Source organism: Phalacrocorax carbo, chromosome 3, assembly GCF_963921805.1.
Source record: "Phalacrocorax carbo chromosome 3, bPhaCar2.1, whole genome shotgun sequence".
In the NCBI taxonomy this organism is placed as follows: Eukaryota; Metazoa; Chordata; class Aves; order Suliformes; family Phalacrocoracidae; genus Phalacrocorax; species Phalacrocorax carbo.
The window spans coordinates 83,216,534-83,233,970 of NC_087515.1; the positions used below are offsets into that span (position 1 = coordinate 83,216,534).

The window sequence follows — 17,437 nt, forward strand, 5'->3', positions numbered from 1 at the left end:
ATGGCTTGGTTTAGATTTATCTTTCTCTTACGTCTTCTCTCTTCCTTTTCCCCTTTTCAAACCTCTGTTAAAAGGGGTGGGGGTAGGGGAATAGATTTTTTAAAAAGAAAAAAAGAAAACAAAGAAAACCGTGTTATGCATGTATCCTCAGAAGCATTTCATGAAAATACCACTGCTTCATGCTGACTAAAAATACAACTTAGTGTATTCTTCTTGTCGCTCATGGGAAAAACAGGATACCTATGCGCCCATTATTCCTACAGCAGTCCCGTCATTGAGGAACATGATGTTTCAGGCTATGTCAGAATAGCAGAAAGGAAAGAAGAAGAATTGGGTAGCGGAGAATAGGAGAGAGATACCATAGCGTCTGAGCAATGCGCTCAGAGACACGGACCAGACCGGACGTCTAGGCTTCAACATATTTTAAAATGTGGAAGCGGGAAAAGAGCGACTTGCCCTGCAAGCTTGACAGACAGACTTCACTCTGTACGTTGCTGAGAACAATTCCCTCTTTATCTGACTAAAAATCATATGAACCATCACATAAATCTACAGGCCGTGAAGCTGCTCCTTTCCAATGTGACTTCTAACATAGCTTTCTTTTCTGTTGGGTAAAACGAATCATACCTGGAAATCACCTTGGCAAGCCAAGAGAAAAGACAGAAAAAGAAAACCACTGATGTGCTGTGAGGTGCTATTTCTAGGGTCACTAGGAATGGCATTGGCGTGTTTCAGGGTGCTCTGCCTCCAAAAAAGACGACTTAAATGTTAAATCTCGATCTCTGTTAGCTGAAAGGCACTTTATCCACAATTCATGAGAAATGAAACAACATTTGTGTAATACAGGGAAACACTTCAAATATTTTTCTACGTGTCACTGATCTTATCACCCCGATCTGGAATAAAACCTGTTGAAATTGCATTGTAAACTGCTAAAATAAACTGTGTGACTGGCCAGGACTGAAACTAACTTGTGTCTTTAAACTCAGTATTTCTCCAGAATCAGTGTAATTTAATTGAAATAGCTCTGCGTGTGTAAACAACTCCTTTGTTTAAAGAAGATTTCACTGTTTAGTTTGCCTTAAGTAAATGCTGCCTTTTGTTTGTCTGTAAAACATTTGATTAAATGTAAAGACTTACATAGACAGCTTCTCCTCATGACGCTAGTGGCTGGAAAATAAGTTCAAATGATGCCAGGATCTGCTGTCTAAGGAGGTATCAAACAATATAATTTGTCTTTAAAAGAAAAACCCATGGAAACATCTTAAGCCTAGTCCTAAAATCAAACTACAGCTCTCCTAATATCAAGAAGATGGTGTTTAAAGAAGTGTTGAAACTGGTTGATATACCAGACCCTTTTCTTGCTGTCTTAAAAAACATTTTCTAGTATTTAATTCAAACTCCAAATTCCCTACACGGCAACCCACTTTTAAATACATGACTTTTTACTGAATTAGAGTGTTGTAATATGAAGCCCCACACTTCATGGTGATTGCAATGGTATTAAACAACAAAATAAACAAGACAGCTAGCATATTATAGCATCATTTTCTTCACCAGCTGCAATGCTTCTGTAAATCGTAATAATTGTTTTAATGTACTCTAGACAGGGTGAAAAGTACATACGCAAACAACTGCATTTACTGTTTTAAAAAAAAAAACAACACATATATTGAAACCAAAAGCTTGTGTCTGATCCTTTCTCCTTTGGAAGAACTCTTAAATTCTCTTTCAGGCTAACCAAACGGAATTGAAGCCCAGTCAGGAAAAAAGCAAGCATAACAATTTTTTCATGTCCATAGGACCACTCGCAATGCACAGTCCATAAAGAATTTTGCAGATTTAGATCTTTATGCTAGCGGGGCTTAGAGTATACCCATTACCTGTATTGTCTAAAACATAGTAAGTAGAAATGGAACAGAAACTCGCCAGACATGGAAGGCAAGATGACACTTCAAAGTGTGATGTGTAGCTGAATAAGGGTGTTTTGTTTGCTTGGGTTTTTTATGTACTTTGGGGAAGCTTTTCAGATTCAGATGATAGAGATGCCAAAGAGAGACAGCCAAGCATCCCTCATTCTCAAGACAATCAACTCCTTACGGTATAAAGGGTGCAATCCATGTTATTTCTGACCGCTCTTACTCAGCCTAGCTAAGCTATTTTGTAATCTTTCCTCAAGGTCTTAGATTAGTTGTCAGTGTTGAACAACGCCTCAAAAATGCTCATTAAGCTAAATTTTAGGGTTTTTATCTAGTCCAATTCAAGAGATTCTTTAAGTCCTTAGGTTAAAATGGGAATAGTAACTGCTACTGGTAAGTGGCTTTAGTATTAATTTTGGAACAAATGTAAATATGTTGTTGTTGTTCTTAAATAGTTCAAAGATTTTTTTAATAAATATGCAATTCTGGCAAAGCTCTCATGTCAAAATATAAACCAGTACTGTAGTTAACTGTAACGTCTTCCTTTACAGTAAACTTTGAGATCTATTCCTTTCATTCTGAGTTGGATTAAGTAAAAGAGAGGTTATTTGTAAGGAAAAGATCCCACCTTCTGCTCTCACCCCCAAAACCATGGTGTAAATTACCTTTTCAAGGGTAAGAGTTGACGATGCAGGATTTAATTTTTTCGAGGTTAATTCAAAAGGTGCCTGCTGCCATGAGTAGAGGTTGAAGTAAATTCCTGTGTTGAAGGCCTAGAAATTCCTGTATGTTAAACATTAAATAAATGCTTTTACTTGTATGAACCAGGTACACAATTATACTTGCGTTGTCTTTTTCTGTTTTTTTTTTTTAAATGTCTCCTTTCTTTAGGCGATGCTGGATGTTGCAGCACATCATGGCTGGCTGGTGGCTGCTCTGAATATAACCAATCTGGTGCAGATGGTGGTTCAGGGTAGATGGATACATGACTCTTCCCTGCTTACTTTGCCCAATATAGAGCCGCAACACCTCTACCTTTTTCGGTATGTAATTCTTGGCAGCATTGGCAGGTTTGCAATTTCGTTCCACCTCTGACTGCTGATTGTGTCTGGATGTCATTGTTGTGCCCGAGAATGTTCATTAATGCACCGGAAGCAGAACTCATTCTTTCACAGCGATGCTTTCCCAAATGGAGTTTCTGTTTTCAATATTTATTGATTAATTAAACCCCACAGATTATTTTGAGAACCATGATTCCAGACAAACTAACAAGAGGTTGCTGGAAGGGTTCCAAGACCTAACAAATCTAACTCTGTATCTTAATTATCTCTTTATTTTAATCCATTATAAAAATTACATTAGTGTCCATCTTCCTATCATCGATAATGCTAAGCTCTGCAGATGCCTAGATGATGCAGCAATTAACGCTACCCAAAAATAAATGACCGGCATTTGCTAACAGAAACCAGTATCAAGTTTTACCACCAAAACAACTGAAAACAAATGTTTGCTTTCCCTCCCCGGGCATATGTTTTGCTGCCTCTATCAGGAAGTGGAGCCAAGGCAAAAGGAAGAGCGTGCATGGAGGTTACCAAGGACCTATCGAGTGTCTTCCCGAACTAATGGCTGCCTGCGAAGGAAAAGAGAATGTTTTTGCCTCCATTGTGGACAGTGACTTGCAAACAGCACACATTTCCCAGGTAATACGTTCTGTCTGTGGTCATTAGCAGTGCGACTGGGAAGGAGGAGTAGCTGGGAAAAGAAACACTGCCTTCACTTCCCTTCGGCAAATGTCACGTGATGGTCTGCGTAAAGTGCAACACATTCGTTGCTCTAATTTCAAGGTACTGCTAGCTTTCCAGGGTTTCTTCTCTGCCTGTTTTCTTAATAATATTTTCACTTATTCTCTGCCAACCAATAACGGAGTCTGCTTTGTGGCTGATATTACCACATCTCTTTGCTCTAAAGACGCTTCCGTAGGTCATTCAATCTGCCGAGTGTTATCCACCTTGTCATAGCCAGCTATGCACTAGGAATACATGCATTGCAAATGTCATCGTAGCTGGTTTCTGAAGTGGTCCATCAAACACCATTTTTTCCTGACAGTACCCTCAGTGAAAGATCCAGCCCTCATTTTCCATTTGAAACAGAAAAAGCAGATGCAATTTTCATACTTCACAGGGGAAGGAAAAAAAAAAACACCTATCTCAACATGTTGAGGCTGCTGGAGTCTTATTTTCAGTTTGGTTTTCAAGCCATTTCCAGCAAAGGGCAGCTATATTCCGTAGTATTCATCACATGCTAAGCCTATTGATTTCGAATAAAAGTAAGCAAGATGAAAACTTCAGAAGCTATACTTCAAATGGTTTTTATTTGAATATTTAAAAGGACAGCAATATGTCCCGTGTTTGACTGTTCAGCTTCAGTTAAACCTTTTACTGGTGTGCAAACAAGAAGGAAAGTACTTGAATGTCTAGAACAGACATCTGCATTTGTAACTAAATTAACATCAAAATTTGGAATTACGAAAATGTATTGACATCAAAACAAGGCTTCCTTTAACAACACATTTCTAACATAATACACATTGATTTCAGTCTAACTTTCAGATGTGATAAAAAATTAGAACATTGTTGTAATTAGTTCAGGGAGAACTCAGAAGTAAACTTACTTAATTTATTTGCATAAATTGCCATTCTGTTATCTTTAAAAGCAAATGCAAATTGGCTCTGTCTGATATGATGATGGTTATTTGGCTCAAAAGTGCTCCAATTTGCGTAGCAATCTGGTGTCGTCTCTGCAGTGAGGCGATCCCAGGTAACATACAAATCCTGAATTATTCCAGAAATTAGTATGTTTAAAGCATCAATTTAAGTGCTAATTGCAGTAGTAATGAGAAAAAGCAGTACTACTGCGAGATTTGCATCTACTGCCCCATCAGTATGCCTGGAACGGCTGCTGACTGGCAGAGGATTTGGCTGCTAATTAAATAATTGTATGCATGGCCGTGTTCTCGTCTGATTCAATAGATGAAGATTAATCCTCAGATAAATATGTTTGGCTGGTATTGAAATGTCTTAGCAGTTTCTTCAAAAATAGCCTGTGTGTATGTGGTGTGTACGTTCACACTGTGAATGACTCTGTGCCTCTCTGTGCCTATGTTTGTAAATACATATAAGAGGGGAAAAACATAATGCCTTAGCATCGGATAAGGAGAAAGTTTCAGTCCTGCGAGCTGGGAATGGCTGTTTTGGGTACAGCAAAGCCACGGCTGTATTATGCAGGTCATTGCAAATGTGAAACATTTATACCAACATTTTATATTCTTTACGGCATTTTTTTGTTCAGAAAAGAACTGTTGTAATACCTTGTAGAGAATTAAAATTCACATTGAGACTGCCTGTTGAGTGCCTTCATATGTAAAGTCCTTCAGCGCACACTTAGACAGGGGCCAACCACAAGACAAATTCTTCAGTAAATAATGCATCTTTATGACATACCTTTTATAACAAAAGAATATAAGATTGCACTTTCAGCCTAGCGTTCTGGCCCCAGCCCTGAACAAAGTCAAGGAAAGTGGTAAGCACACCACAAAATTGCCGCAAACGTTCTTTTCCTAACAAACCCTTTACTTCTCGCTCACAGGATATCAAACCTATATCTTAAACCTGATACTAGCATGAAACTGGTAAAAAAAAGCTTGGGCTTTAAATAAATTTGAGGCAGGCAGGAAAAGGAAGAAATTTCACATTTGGAAAGAAGAAAATGTCTTTTAAGCAGATTAGTAATTAATTTTTAAATAGCAGCTCTTGAAGCTGCTCATGGATTTAGAATATTAGGCTAAGTCCTGGGGAGACAGATTATTGGCAAAAATGCTAATGATGTTATCGAAGGTTCATGAAGAATTTCTCAAGTGATTATGGTTTGAATCTGTGGGTTTGGTAGGTAAATATATACCTAGTATATATGTACTTGCACACATTGGGCATGTTGATATATTTAAAAGGAGATAATGTGTGCTTGCGTCATCCTATACAGCAAAAAAAGAGTAAAATTGTCAAGAAATGCCTAAGTGACGTGGGAGCCTTTTCCAAAAGTTAGTTATAATCCTAAGCCTCACCGAAAGCCAGCGGGGCTTTAAAAGCTGACTGTAACGCTGATCTTTGGCCTAAGCTCCATGTTTGTTTCAGTGATTCGTTCTGAATCATATTTCTTTAACAAATCTTCTTCAGTTTCTAAGTCACTTAGGCATTAGGCATTTTAGAATACTAAGCTGATATTTGTATTATCGAAAGAGAAAAAAGAAACCTCAAGACTGAAAAAAAGAAATTATCCCTGCTGTAGCATTAGCTGCTTTTACTCTGGAAGTATCTGTGTTCCTATAATAGTCTTTTTCATTTTCAGCTGCTACTACTGGACGTTTTTCCTCAGTAAGCAAAGCATTTCTTCATTTTCTCCACATTGCATGGATGACAAAAAGGCAGCCTGCTGGCCCTACTGTATCAGTGACCCAGCAGTACTAACTTTGTCTTTGATTTTCAAAAAGACAAGGCCTGCAGAGTGAAATACTACAACTACTTTCTCCTCTAACTAACTAGAAAGTTGCTAACAGTTACTTTGTTCTCTTTGCACTGTACAAGCTACCTGAGGGCATGACAGCCTTCGACAAGTAGAATATGTTGGGGCCGTACGATATAAACCAGATGAAATCATAGTCTTCAGCAGAGCGACAGGTGACGCCACTGAAGGAATTAATACATTATGATCTCTGCTGAAATGAAACTTTGTTCTAACGTAATTGTAACAGGTCTTGTCCTCTGAGATAGCACACGTACGAGTTTTCCACGTAAATGATGTCTAAAGTATAACCAAAGGGGTGATTGCCCCGTTAGTATACACTGGGGTGCCTCTGCTGAACAGCAGACGTACATGCTTTGGAGCACGGAGCGCCTCACGGTGTAGGTCCGTCCAGTTCCTACAGTAAACTTCATCTTAAGAACCTTTACGTTAAACAGAAAACCGTTTGCCAGTGAAGGTGTTACTGCTCAGGTTGGCTCATCCAGTGTGATCTGCTGGAGGTGATTTTAGTAGCATCTTGTGTGTTAAATACAGAGAAATCCTGGCAAGAACTAATTAATTAAGAATGCCTGTGGTGGTTTTTCTCCTTCCTCAAGGTGCTGCCTCTTTTTCCCCCTTTTCCCTTTCAGAGCTGGGACAGAGAAGGATACCTTTTTCCTTCACGTCCCAGCTGTTTGTTTTCTGTTAAAATTTTCCTGTCCTTTCTTGGCTAAGGCACTGTTAAGAACATCAGTGCAATTCATCGGTGTCCCCTGCTTTTACACTGCAGCTCCCGAGTGCTCACAGCTGGCCCTCCCCACCTTCTCCATTGAACAGACACAGCTGTTCCTGCAGCACACAGAAGAGGGAAGAGAGAGATTAGTTTCAGCCTAAATCAGTTTTCTCATTTAGTTCAGCCAGGCTCTGGTAATGCAGCCATTTTAATCCAACATAAGTCCGCGCTGCAGCCGAAATGGGCAGCCCTGCCCTCCCCGTGCCATTTTCACCTCTCCTGACCTAGCTCACCGCACAGCTGCACAAACGCTGTGCCGGTTCGGGCGAGGAGGTGGGAACAGGCATCAGGGGACGAGGGGAGGAGGGATCGTATCAAACCTCTCGCTGACGGTCAGGACGGCCCGTTGCCAAGTGGCTACGTGAATACTTATGCCAGCAGGGGAGGAGGCTGGACCACTTCTTTCAGTGGCACTGAAGGTTCAGGCTTATTCAGAGTACTCACAGGATTAGAGAATATGCTTCCACAATCAGCTTTAAGCTGATCTAAGTTCATGCTGTCACCAAAATGATTAGCAAGCTGATCCATCTAGCTGCACAATCGCAGCACGGTAGTGCCAACATATCGGGGATGGAGGGGGGCACAGCTAGCTGGTGGGGAGGGGGACGGCACCACCTTGTCCTACGACAGTGCGAGCTTAGGTCTGCTTACCCCGGCTGCTGTATCCCTCATCATGTATTAACATATACCATTATTGTCAGCGTGAATCATGGCAACGTTGTCTCCAAAAAGCAAACCGAGGCTTTATTAGGCCTCTGTGCCTTCCAGCCCAGAAAAAGCAATCAGAGGCATGTCAAACACAGCCTAAATGAAAATAGATTTTGTTGAAACACAAGGTTGTCAAACCAATACATGAAAAATTAAATATTACTTTAGTCTTTTTCCAGATAAAACATTTCTCTTCCATGCCAGCATTGCCCATGCGACTATGGCTACCCTCATCACTCCCACAAGTTCCCGTTTTGACATCTGATGACTCTTCACCAAGATCAGTATTCGTCTTTCCTCCTCCTCCTTCCCACCCTCTAGCTTTTCCTATTTGTTTTTTGAAAACATGGGTGAAGTGCTGATTCCTATTTTGTTTTGGGGGTGGAGGGAAAGGAGGGCAGGGCACAGGGTGGTTCTTGGGTTTTTGATTGTTTTTCTTCTAGTGCCAGCCTCATCCAGCTTTTTCAGCCATGAGGCCACAAATCACTGTCTCCATTTCACAGGCCTTTTTTCCGTTTCTTCCTCCTGATAAATCTCAAAGCTGATTTTCTTTTTACTAAACGAGAGCCTGCGTTACTCCCCTCCATTTTTGTCACAGCTTCTCAGAGCTGCTTGGCCTTGTCTGATGGAGACCAAAATGAGAGATGCGTAGGGCTGCCTCTCTAAGGTTGAAGGGAGCGTCATGTTCAGCTGCCCAAATTGTATGCCTCGAACCACAGTTCTCTGTACAAGGATGAGAGATAGTTGAGGGCCTGTTGCAGTTCACGGGAAACCACGGAGCCTTAAGATTCCTCAGGGGGACTGTAAGAAGGAGGGCTCATGAACATCGAGGCAAGAAAACCTTTAAAAAATAAAAAAAAAAAGAAAAAAACCTAGGGATAACTTTGGCCACGCAGTTGAACCTTTGGTTAATTATCTGAACTGATCCTCTGAACTCGCTGAAGTTTGCCCATTGCTAATTAGCACTGCAGTGACTTCTTCTTTATGGATTATGCTAAGGAAGTTGAACTTAAAACTTAAATTATACTATTTTTTAAGCAGCTCATAGGGAACAAATACTTTAATCGGGAGTGGTAAGGAATTTTTCCTGTGTTCAGATGCCAGTAATCTCAGTGAGGCACATATGACGCGCTTGTGGAGTTTCATGTTTGTTTTATTTGCTTAGAAGAAAGTAGAGCAAGAGGTTAATGAAGAGTATTTTATGCTTATGATTGAGAGTCTTACAATTATATAGGATATTCTGATACATAACAAATATTAATATAGAATAAATATGTAGAATGCACATTGAATTGTTATTGTTACAGTGACAATGGTCTGGATTGTAGAAATTGTCCTGTAATCCACAGGGATCTGGTTTTTTCTACAGGCTTGGAATTTCTTGTCCCGTTTGCCAATTCTAAACGTCAGCCTGAGCATTAAGGGCTGTTGGGATGACCCAGTTCAGCCACAGAACGAAGTGCCTGTTCCTGCTTGGACAACAGACGCACGGGACGACAAAAGATGGATCAAATTACATGCTGATCAAGAGTATGTGCTCCAAATAAATCTGCAGAGAACCCAGATGGGGTATCAGGTAGATTAATTTATCATTTCCTTCCCAAGCGCACAAGTTTCCAATAATCCACTTCCATTATCAATAATGCTCTATACAGCATAATGGCGTTTTTTAATGGTTTAAGTATTATGTAAATTATAAACACTTTCAAAGCCTTTTCTGTGTTAGTAATGAAGTAAATGGGTTTTTAGGCTGCAGTAGGACCGTAAATAGACTCTTAAGGTAAAATCCTAGACCAATTCAAGTCAGTGAGAAAAACCTCTCATTGTTCTTTACAAACCAGAAGCTCATAAAGTTCATGTGCTTGGGTACTATAAGCAGTGACAGTAGAGACGATGACTTCACAGGCAGTATTTAAGTCCTCGCCCCACCCCACCCCCAAACTGCAACCTCTCGTCCTTTTGCATATCCTCCTTCCCCAAACCACTTTATTACCTTCCCTGTTACATTCCCATGTACCTCCAAACTGCATACCAGACCCATACCTGTCAGTACATTTCTACGCGTAACACATCCTCGGGGCTTTACCGAGGATATTGTCCTCCTATTTTACACGTGAAGCTTTTTTCAACAGCTCCTAGAACAACTGCTACATACAATCCTTTTCCGCACCCAAATTTTAGTCCCACCCCTTTGCCCAGTTAAAGCACAGCCCATTTCCCCCTGGGCTGGTCACCTCCCTGGGCTCTCAGCAAGCCTTCATGTGCCGAGCCAGAAACACCAGCAGCTGCACAGGCTTCCAGCTGCTCTGCCTGTAGCAGCAGAACCTCGCTGTAGCTCTACCTGTCTGTCAGCTCTCAGAAGAGTTAAGACCGTGCCTCCTGCATCCAAATCAGGCACTGCCGACACTGTAGCTATCACTTACTTACAGATGCCTTTTTTTTTTTGTGTCATTTGCGTAACATCAGTGGCATATGGACCACCACAATCGTAATTTTGCTAATTAATTTCTCTAGCATTTCAGACCACTAAGAATGACGATTCCCAGCATTTTTGTTAAGATACAAAGACGAGTTCAAGATAGATACAAGCAGAGAACAGTTTTAGATGTTAGTTCTGAGGCTCTTAAGATGACATTTTGATAAAAATAATACCAGAGATGCGTATGTTCTGTTGTAAATCCTAAAGTTAACTTACAATAGTTAAAGAATTATATTTGGAAAGTATTTTTCTTTCCCAAAAGACTACTGGTCCTGACTACAGCAGGGTCACCATAGCTTCAAGGAGAGGCCGTCTCGCTTGTGGGAAGGAAAAAGGGTCCAAGCTCCTCCATAAGCCGCTCTATTTGCTCTGCCAGTTACTGACAGAGGCTTTTCCTAACCAGAAGCCACGGAAAAGAAGGGAGCAGGAGCGCTTCACACAGTGATCACTGTTTTATAAACCTCTCCTAGAATTTGATCCCTCTTCTGTAAGAAACAGCTGGATCAAACTGTTTCTGAAGTTTCATTGCTGTGGTGGTGCTTTTTCTTCTGCATAAATCTTCAGTAAAGCCTTTCCACCTACAGAACACGAAATGAATGCAGATTGAGGGTGCATCGTTACATCTTCAGCCTTCAGCAGAAAAGTCACTGTCTTAAAGAATCACTGACATGATCTTTCCTTTTGCGATATCAACCGCAAATAAAGACTTCAAGTGCTGGTCTTGTCTTTATATTAATCTTGAACAATGTTGTTTAGCGTTATTTAAAGACACAAGGTTTACAATTCACCCTTCCGCAGAAAACAGCATTTGGAATGCAGTAGATGAAATTACAAAAAGGGAAGAGTTATTTCCATTCAAGTTTTAATAGCTTACAAAAGAAGCAGAATACTGTCTCATATTCTTTTTTTTTTCCTCTGCGGCCTATGATTTCATTTAAAAAAAAAAAAACTTCACCTGGAAAGAAATAATAAAAATATTAAAATATTTTAGTCTAGCTAAATTATCGCCTTCTGTAAAAATTCACGACAATGTGTTTTTGAGGTGTTTATCTTTCAAGGAAAAATGGTGTTTTGGAAAGGTGATTTCTGGTTTTGCTAACCTGTTTCTTTTCCCCAACAGGGAAAGCAAGACAGTAAAGCAGTGGCTCCTCGATTCCCCAAAGTTAAAGATGAAGGATGGTTTTTGATACTGGGAGAAGTTGATAAAAAAGAACTCATCGCCCTGAAGAGAACTGGATATGTCAGAAATCGAAATACCGTTTCTATCGCTTTTTATACTCCAGAGACTCCTGGAAGGTATGTAAAATTTAAAAATAAAGTTCTCTTAATGGTTATCTTTTCCAAGTAGTCAAGACCTAATTTGCAAACATAACGATTCTGGATTTTACATTTTAGGTGTATCTACACGTTGTATCTCATGAGCGACAGTTACCTTGGCATGGACCAACAGTACGACATTTACCTGAACGTTGTACCAGCTAGTACCTCAGCACAAGTCGCACCAGAGGTGGCTGAGGCTGGGGGTCACCTGGCTCTGAAGTAAGGTGATCTGAAAAGTCCGCTTAAAAGAACTGGTCTTGCAGCTAAGACATCTGGTCGTTCTGGACATCCAAAAATGCGTTTGCCTTAGTGGAACCAACTTCAAACCTCAAGACAACTAGGGAACTGAAAGTGACTACTGTCTCAGCTCTGGTACCACCGAGTTAGCCACAGTGGCCTTACTCCTTTATGAAGAATTGTCTTCTCGTGTTACATCTTTCTTCTCTCAGAATTCATACTGTCAGTGGAATTTTGACGCATCAAAATAAAAGACTAAATGCTGTTGTAATTTGTGCAAATTTAGGGCTATAGTCTTCGTTTCGAAAAGTGGTCTGTAGCCTATGTATTAATGTAGTTTAAATAGCCAACTTTTTTAATTTATAGGGAAAAACACAAAATTTTATCTAAGAACTGCTGAAAATATTGAAGGATGTGTTATATTTCATGTTTAATAAAAATAAGTCCATAAGAATGTTTTGCATTAGATTTTTTTAGTGCAAAATATGAGATATATAGTAACAAATCCTCCTCTTACACATACTATATTTTGAAGGCGATAATATAAATGAAAAATTTCACAAATTTATAATAATTATATATGCAGTAAATCTGGTTGTAAAGGCATGCCCAAATAGTATTAAAAATTTCTGGTATAGCAATGATGCAATTTATATAGATCATAACTGAAGTTTACCCTTTCCCTGTATGTGTGTACATACATATACACCAGGCATATATTACATTTTTACAATTTCTTCAGAGTTTTTTCCCTGAATTTTGAAGGACTGAGGTGTATAAAATCGGGTGTCCTGGTCTGGGGTTCAGTGCTAAAGTGGGCAACTACTGTCTGTAAATAAGGGCTTACACCAGACGGGTTGATGAGCAAGGAAGAGTTCTGCCAGGTGAGGAGTCGTGTCTAAGAGGTGCCCAGCTCGGTGACAGTACCATGGAGGCACATCTGTCCACAAGACAGGACTCTGAAGGGCGAAGGTAGCAGCATCTGTCCCCTGCACAATACACTGATTAAATTGCTTGCCTCCGTGTACACGTCCTGAGGTCAGTCCTCTTCTCAACCTTAAGGGGATTCAAGATGCTGAGCGAGTACTCGGAGGCAACCCACTGCAAAAACATCACCCATCTTCATTCAGAGAGAGTAGACCTTTGAACTGAAGAGTACTATTTGAACTGGTTCAGCTTTGCTTTTAGCTCATAAGCATCACCTCCCTGAGGGAGCATTTTGCTGTCATTTCCATTGTGTTTCACCAGATGAAAGAATACAGCAGCGTTGTTGCCTGGAAGCTTCCCAGAGGCAAAAAAAATTACTCTGGTGGTGGTGCACCTGCATAGGATCACAGAATGGCTGAGGTTGGAAGGTCTAACTCCCCTCCACTGTAGCAGGGCTACCCAGAGCCGATTGCCTGGGACCATGTCCAGGCAGTTTTTTAATCTCTCCAAGGATGGAGACTCCACAACCTCCCTGGGCACCCTGTGCCAGGGCTTGGTCACCCTCACAGTAAAAAACCTGTTTCCTGATGTTCAGAGGGAGGCTCCTGCATTTCAGTTTGTGCCCACTTCCTCTGGTCCTGTCACCGGGCGCCACTGAAAAGAGCCTGGCTCCAGCCGTGTTAACATCTTCCATTCAGGTATTTATAGATGTTGATGAGCATCCCCTGCCCCGGGCCTTCTCTTCTCCAGGCGGAACAGTCCCGGCTCGCTCAGCCTTGCCTCATGTGAGAGATGCTGCAGTCCCTTCACCATCTTTGTGGCCCTTTGCTGGACCCTCTCCGGCGTGTCTGTGCCTCCCTCGTACTGGGGAGCCCAGAACCGGACACAGTATTCCACGTGTGGCCTCAGCCATGCTGACCACCTCCCTCAACCCGCGGGCAACACTACCTTGCAGCAAAGAGAAGACTGGCTGGTTCCAAAGGGTCAATAGTTAAAAATTAACTTATTGCATATATATCTGGCACCTCGAAATGGTGAGAGAAGTTCTTAAAATAACCAGTCCTGTAGTTGAGTGTTTTCAGACATCTTCACATCACCTGATGATAACATTTTTGTATTTTGTTACTGACTTTATTGCCTAAGAAAATGGGAAAATATTCGTAAAAGTTGTCACTACATTTACAGCCCGCTAGATGACACAACTGCTGCCTTTGCTATTCAGACTCTATCCAATATAGTGTTGTGTCACACAGCAAACAGATTTCTTTCCAGTTGGTAGGCAAAAGTTTGGTTATACGCACACTTACTTAGTCCTACGCTCATTTTTAAGAGAATTGTTTTCTCTAATCTGCAAGTAAATTTTCACAGAAAATTAAGTCCTTTCTTTGGGAAAATTCTTGGCTGAAGCAATATATTGTCCCTCAACAATTTTAATTAATTAGGAGAAAAAAAGCTGTGCCACAGTCAAGCAACATACCAACACAGTGACACCAGCTCTTGCTGCTTTGTAAATGCACATCACAAACTAGCCTAACTGCAGCGTAGCAGACAATAGCTTCAGTATTCTGTGTTAATCAGTTAAAGAGTTTCTGTAACGTCGCTTGTACCATTTGTACTTTGGTTTGGAAATACTGTATTTAATTTCCTAGCATGTTAACTGTTTTTAGAACTAGTTCGATGAAATTTCTGAATAACATATGTGAAAGTTCTTAACACAAGTATCGGATTCATAAAGACAAAGTCTGAAGTAATACAGAATGAATTTAAGAAAATTGATTAGACTCAGTATTTATCTGAAAAATCCGAAAGAAGGAATTCTGATGCATTTGAAACAGCTGCTTAGAAGGAACAATCAATATGTCCAATCCAGTGATATCTAATGGTGGAAAGCGAGAATAGCTGTCTAAAAGAAGTAGGAAAATCAAACAGAATTTTTAAAAAGAGATAAATACTTTGGTGATTTAATTATCAGCATGAAGGATAAATGAGCAAATTGACAGCACATGCAGAAATTTTTAATGCTAAGTGCCTCATTCCAGTATGCAAGCAGGTTTTTATTTTTCTCCCACACACACCCCCCCCACCCCCCTTCTCGGAGCAGCTGCAGTTAGTGCCTGCCTGCCCAGGTATGATACTTCTTCCAAAACTTGGGAAGCGCAACAAAAAACACACCCATCTTGTGTATCAAGACGTATTTAAGGCTGCCTATGTGACGTTGCCCTTTCCATCTTACCCTGTCTTAATCTGCCAGCGGCACCACAGCAGTACTTAGCAGGAGCTAGAGGAGGTTTGGATATGTACAACCATCCCCCGACTCTTTTTAAGGAGCTTTTACAATGTGATCTGTTGTTTATAACCTTACTTAAGATTTTGGTTCTAGTCCGAGTAGCGAATGTTTTGCAGCGGCACCATGAAGCCACCTTCACTGCTGCAGGTCTTTCTCTTTTGTTGTAAATTGAACCTTTGGAGGCCCTAATTTTACCCAGATGAGTTCAGGGGTTTATGCCGCTGACCCCAAATTCCCCTTCTTTGTCATTAGTTTGCTTCTAGAGACTGTCTCTATCTAGAAATCATCCTGAAAGGAAACTTCAGGAAGTCTCTTATCAACCCCCATCCCAGAGCCTAGTATAAGACTTGAGCAGTCACTGAATGGGCTGCATTTAAAGAAAGGTAAGTAAGTTCTGTAATTCCAATTTTCTCATTCTGGGGGTACTTACAAGGAGAAGAAGGTATCCTGTGTGCACCTGCTCTTGCACATCACAGCCTGAATCCAAATTCCTGTGTTGCTCCCTCACTGAAGAAAAAGAGGCTGTGATATTTTTAAGACAGTTTGATGAACACGCATCACTTCTCCATGAAGAGACTTATCGGCTGCAGCTGGTTCTTAAATCATCACTCTCTTGTCTTGCCTCCACCCCTCCCTTCAGCTCCTTCCACTACCTGTAAACCCTGCAATCACACCTGTTCAGTGACGGTTATCCATATCGGTGGCAGTAAATTATCACAGAAGGAATTTAACCTCATCTGTCTGTGATGTGGTATGGCCACTATTCTAGCCAGTGTAGCAAGTACTGAAGCAGGACAAAGTCAGGTAATACAAGCCAACCATATATATTTTTTCTGCATCCTAAAGGTCTCCATAAAAAAGTCTGAACTAATGCTGAAAGCAGGGAAAAAAAACCAATTGTGTGATAATTCTGTAACCAGAAAGCCAAGCCACAGGTGTAAAAAGAAGCCACCCATCCATCCAAGTGTGCTTCACACCTCATACAAAACGGTAAATTTGCGTGACTTTATATAAATTTTTTTAGTTTTAGGCATCCTTTCTTCCAGCTAAATTGCACACCTTTGGCCTTGATATAGCCGCTGACATGCAGATATCTAGTGCCATTTAATACGCAGGATCTCACCTGGCCTCTACATTCAGCTCCAGAAGAACGCGCGCCATCTGCAGAGGGCTGTCAGGTGTGAAACGTGATGCTGTTGTATCTGTCGCCCTGTGGATGCCTCAAGTAACGTAAGGCATCTGAAATAGCACTAGGCATCTACATTCAGGTAACCAGCTTGAGCCCTTATTACTTGTTTAGTCATGGATAAGCAATTCAGTTGCTTAAACACGTCTAATACACTTTAAAATCACCAAGGATATTTCAGTTGCCACGCCAGAAGACAGAATGCCTTCCACAGGTCCTGTGTCACTTCCACTATCCCTGTGCGGATATGCCAATACCACGGGGTGGATACCTACGTACTCAGGCTTAATTAGCTAATCAAGCCCATGCTATTTTGTAAGTCAGAAGAACTACAAGTGTTCAAAATTCTCTCTTCCGTAGTACAGTGCAAGCTGTTTTATGAGAAGGGAGAGTTCTCCCTTTTCACAAGAAGAAATATTTTCTGGAAAAAGGTTTGGATGCCATAGGATGCCCAGACAGAGAAGTGAGCCACCAAAAGGTGAGTGGGGCTGACAGTGGACACTCCATGTCTACTTACCCGCTATGCCTGTTCTATCGGCTACGTTTGATTCCCACAGGTCTTTTTAAAACCATATTAAATGGCATGTCTTCTCAGAGCACGCCGCACTTCAGCAGGCTGTGCCAAGCCTTACATCCACAGAAATCCACGTGCACGTTTTTCTGGTGTGATTAGCAAAAGCGCAGGAATGAACCAACCAAGTCGGCTATTAATGGCACACACTGGTAGCAGTGAGAGGTGAAGCTGCTTGCACGAAGTATGTGAAGGGAACTTCTATATTAAAGGAACTTCTGTGGAAAGCAAATGTACCACTTGTGCTAAATAAGTCTCTGTGTAAATAATTCCTACGGAGGGTTCAATCTAGACGGGAGAAACGAGCTCCATAGAAAAGGATTCTCGCAGTGATTCTGCCATCCTGCAATTAAATACGTTTATGGTATGTCTTGTACTCAGATCATCTAATAAGCTCCATGCTGCATCAATGTGATTTGAATCCGGCACTCTCCAAGTCAGTAAGCCTTTCTT

At 40.9% G+C, this 17,437-nt stretch overlaps 1 protein-coding gene across 3 annotated transcripts in view; it reads left to right on the forward strand.

Annotated features, from left to right (window-relative positions):
* Nucleotides 1-12,467, forward strand: part of ASCC3 (activating signal cointegrator 1 complex subunit 3) — a 288,816-nt gene extending 276,349 nt beyond the window's left edge. For all 3 annotated transcript variants that reach the window (XM_064447556.1, XM_064447557.1, XM_064447558.1), the window contains 5 exons: nucleotides 2,811-2,962; nucleotides 3,469-3,619; nucleotides 9,347-9,553; nucleotides 11,577-11,752; nucleotides 11,852-12,467. In XM_064447556.1, the coding sequence (XP_064303626.1) occupies nucleotides 2,811-2,962; nucleotides 3,469-3,619; nucleotides 9,347-9,553; nucleotides 11,577-11,752; nucleotides 11,852-11,999 (834 nt within the window). In that variant the 3' untranslated portion in view covers nucleotides 12,000-12,467. The remainder of the gene's footprint in view (nucleotides 1-2,810; nucleotides 2,963-3,468; nucleotides 3,620-9,346; nucleotides 9,554-11,576; nucleotides 11,753-11,851) is intronic.
* The last annotated feature ends 4,970 nt before the right edge of the window (nucleotides 12,468-17,437 follow it).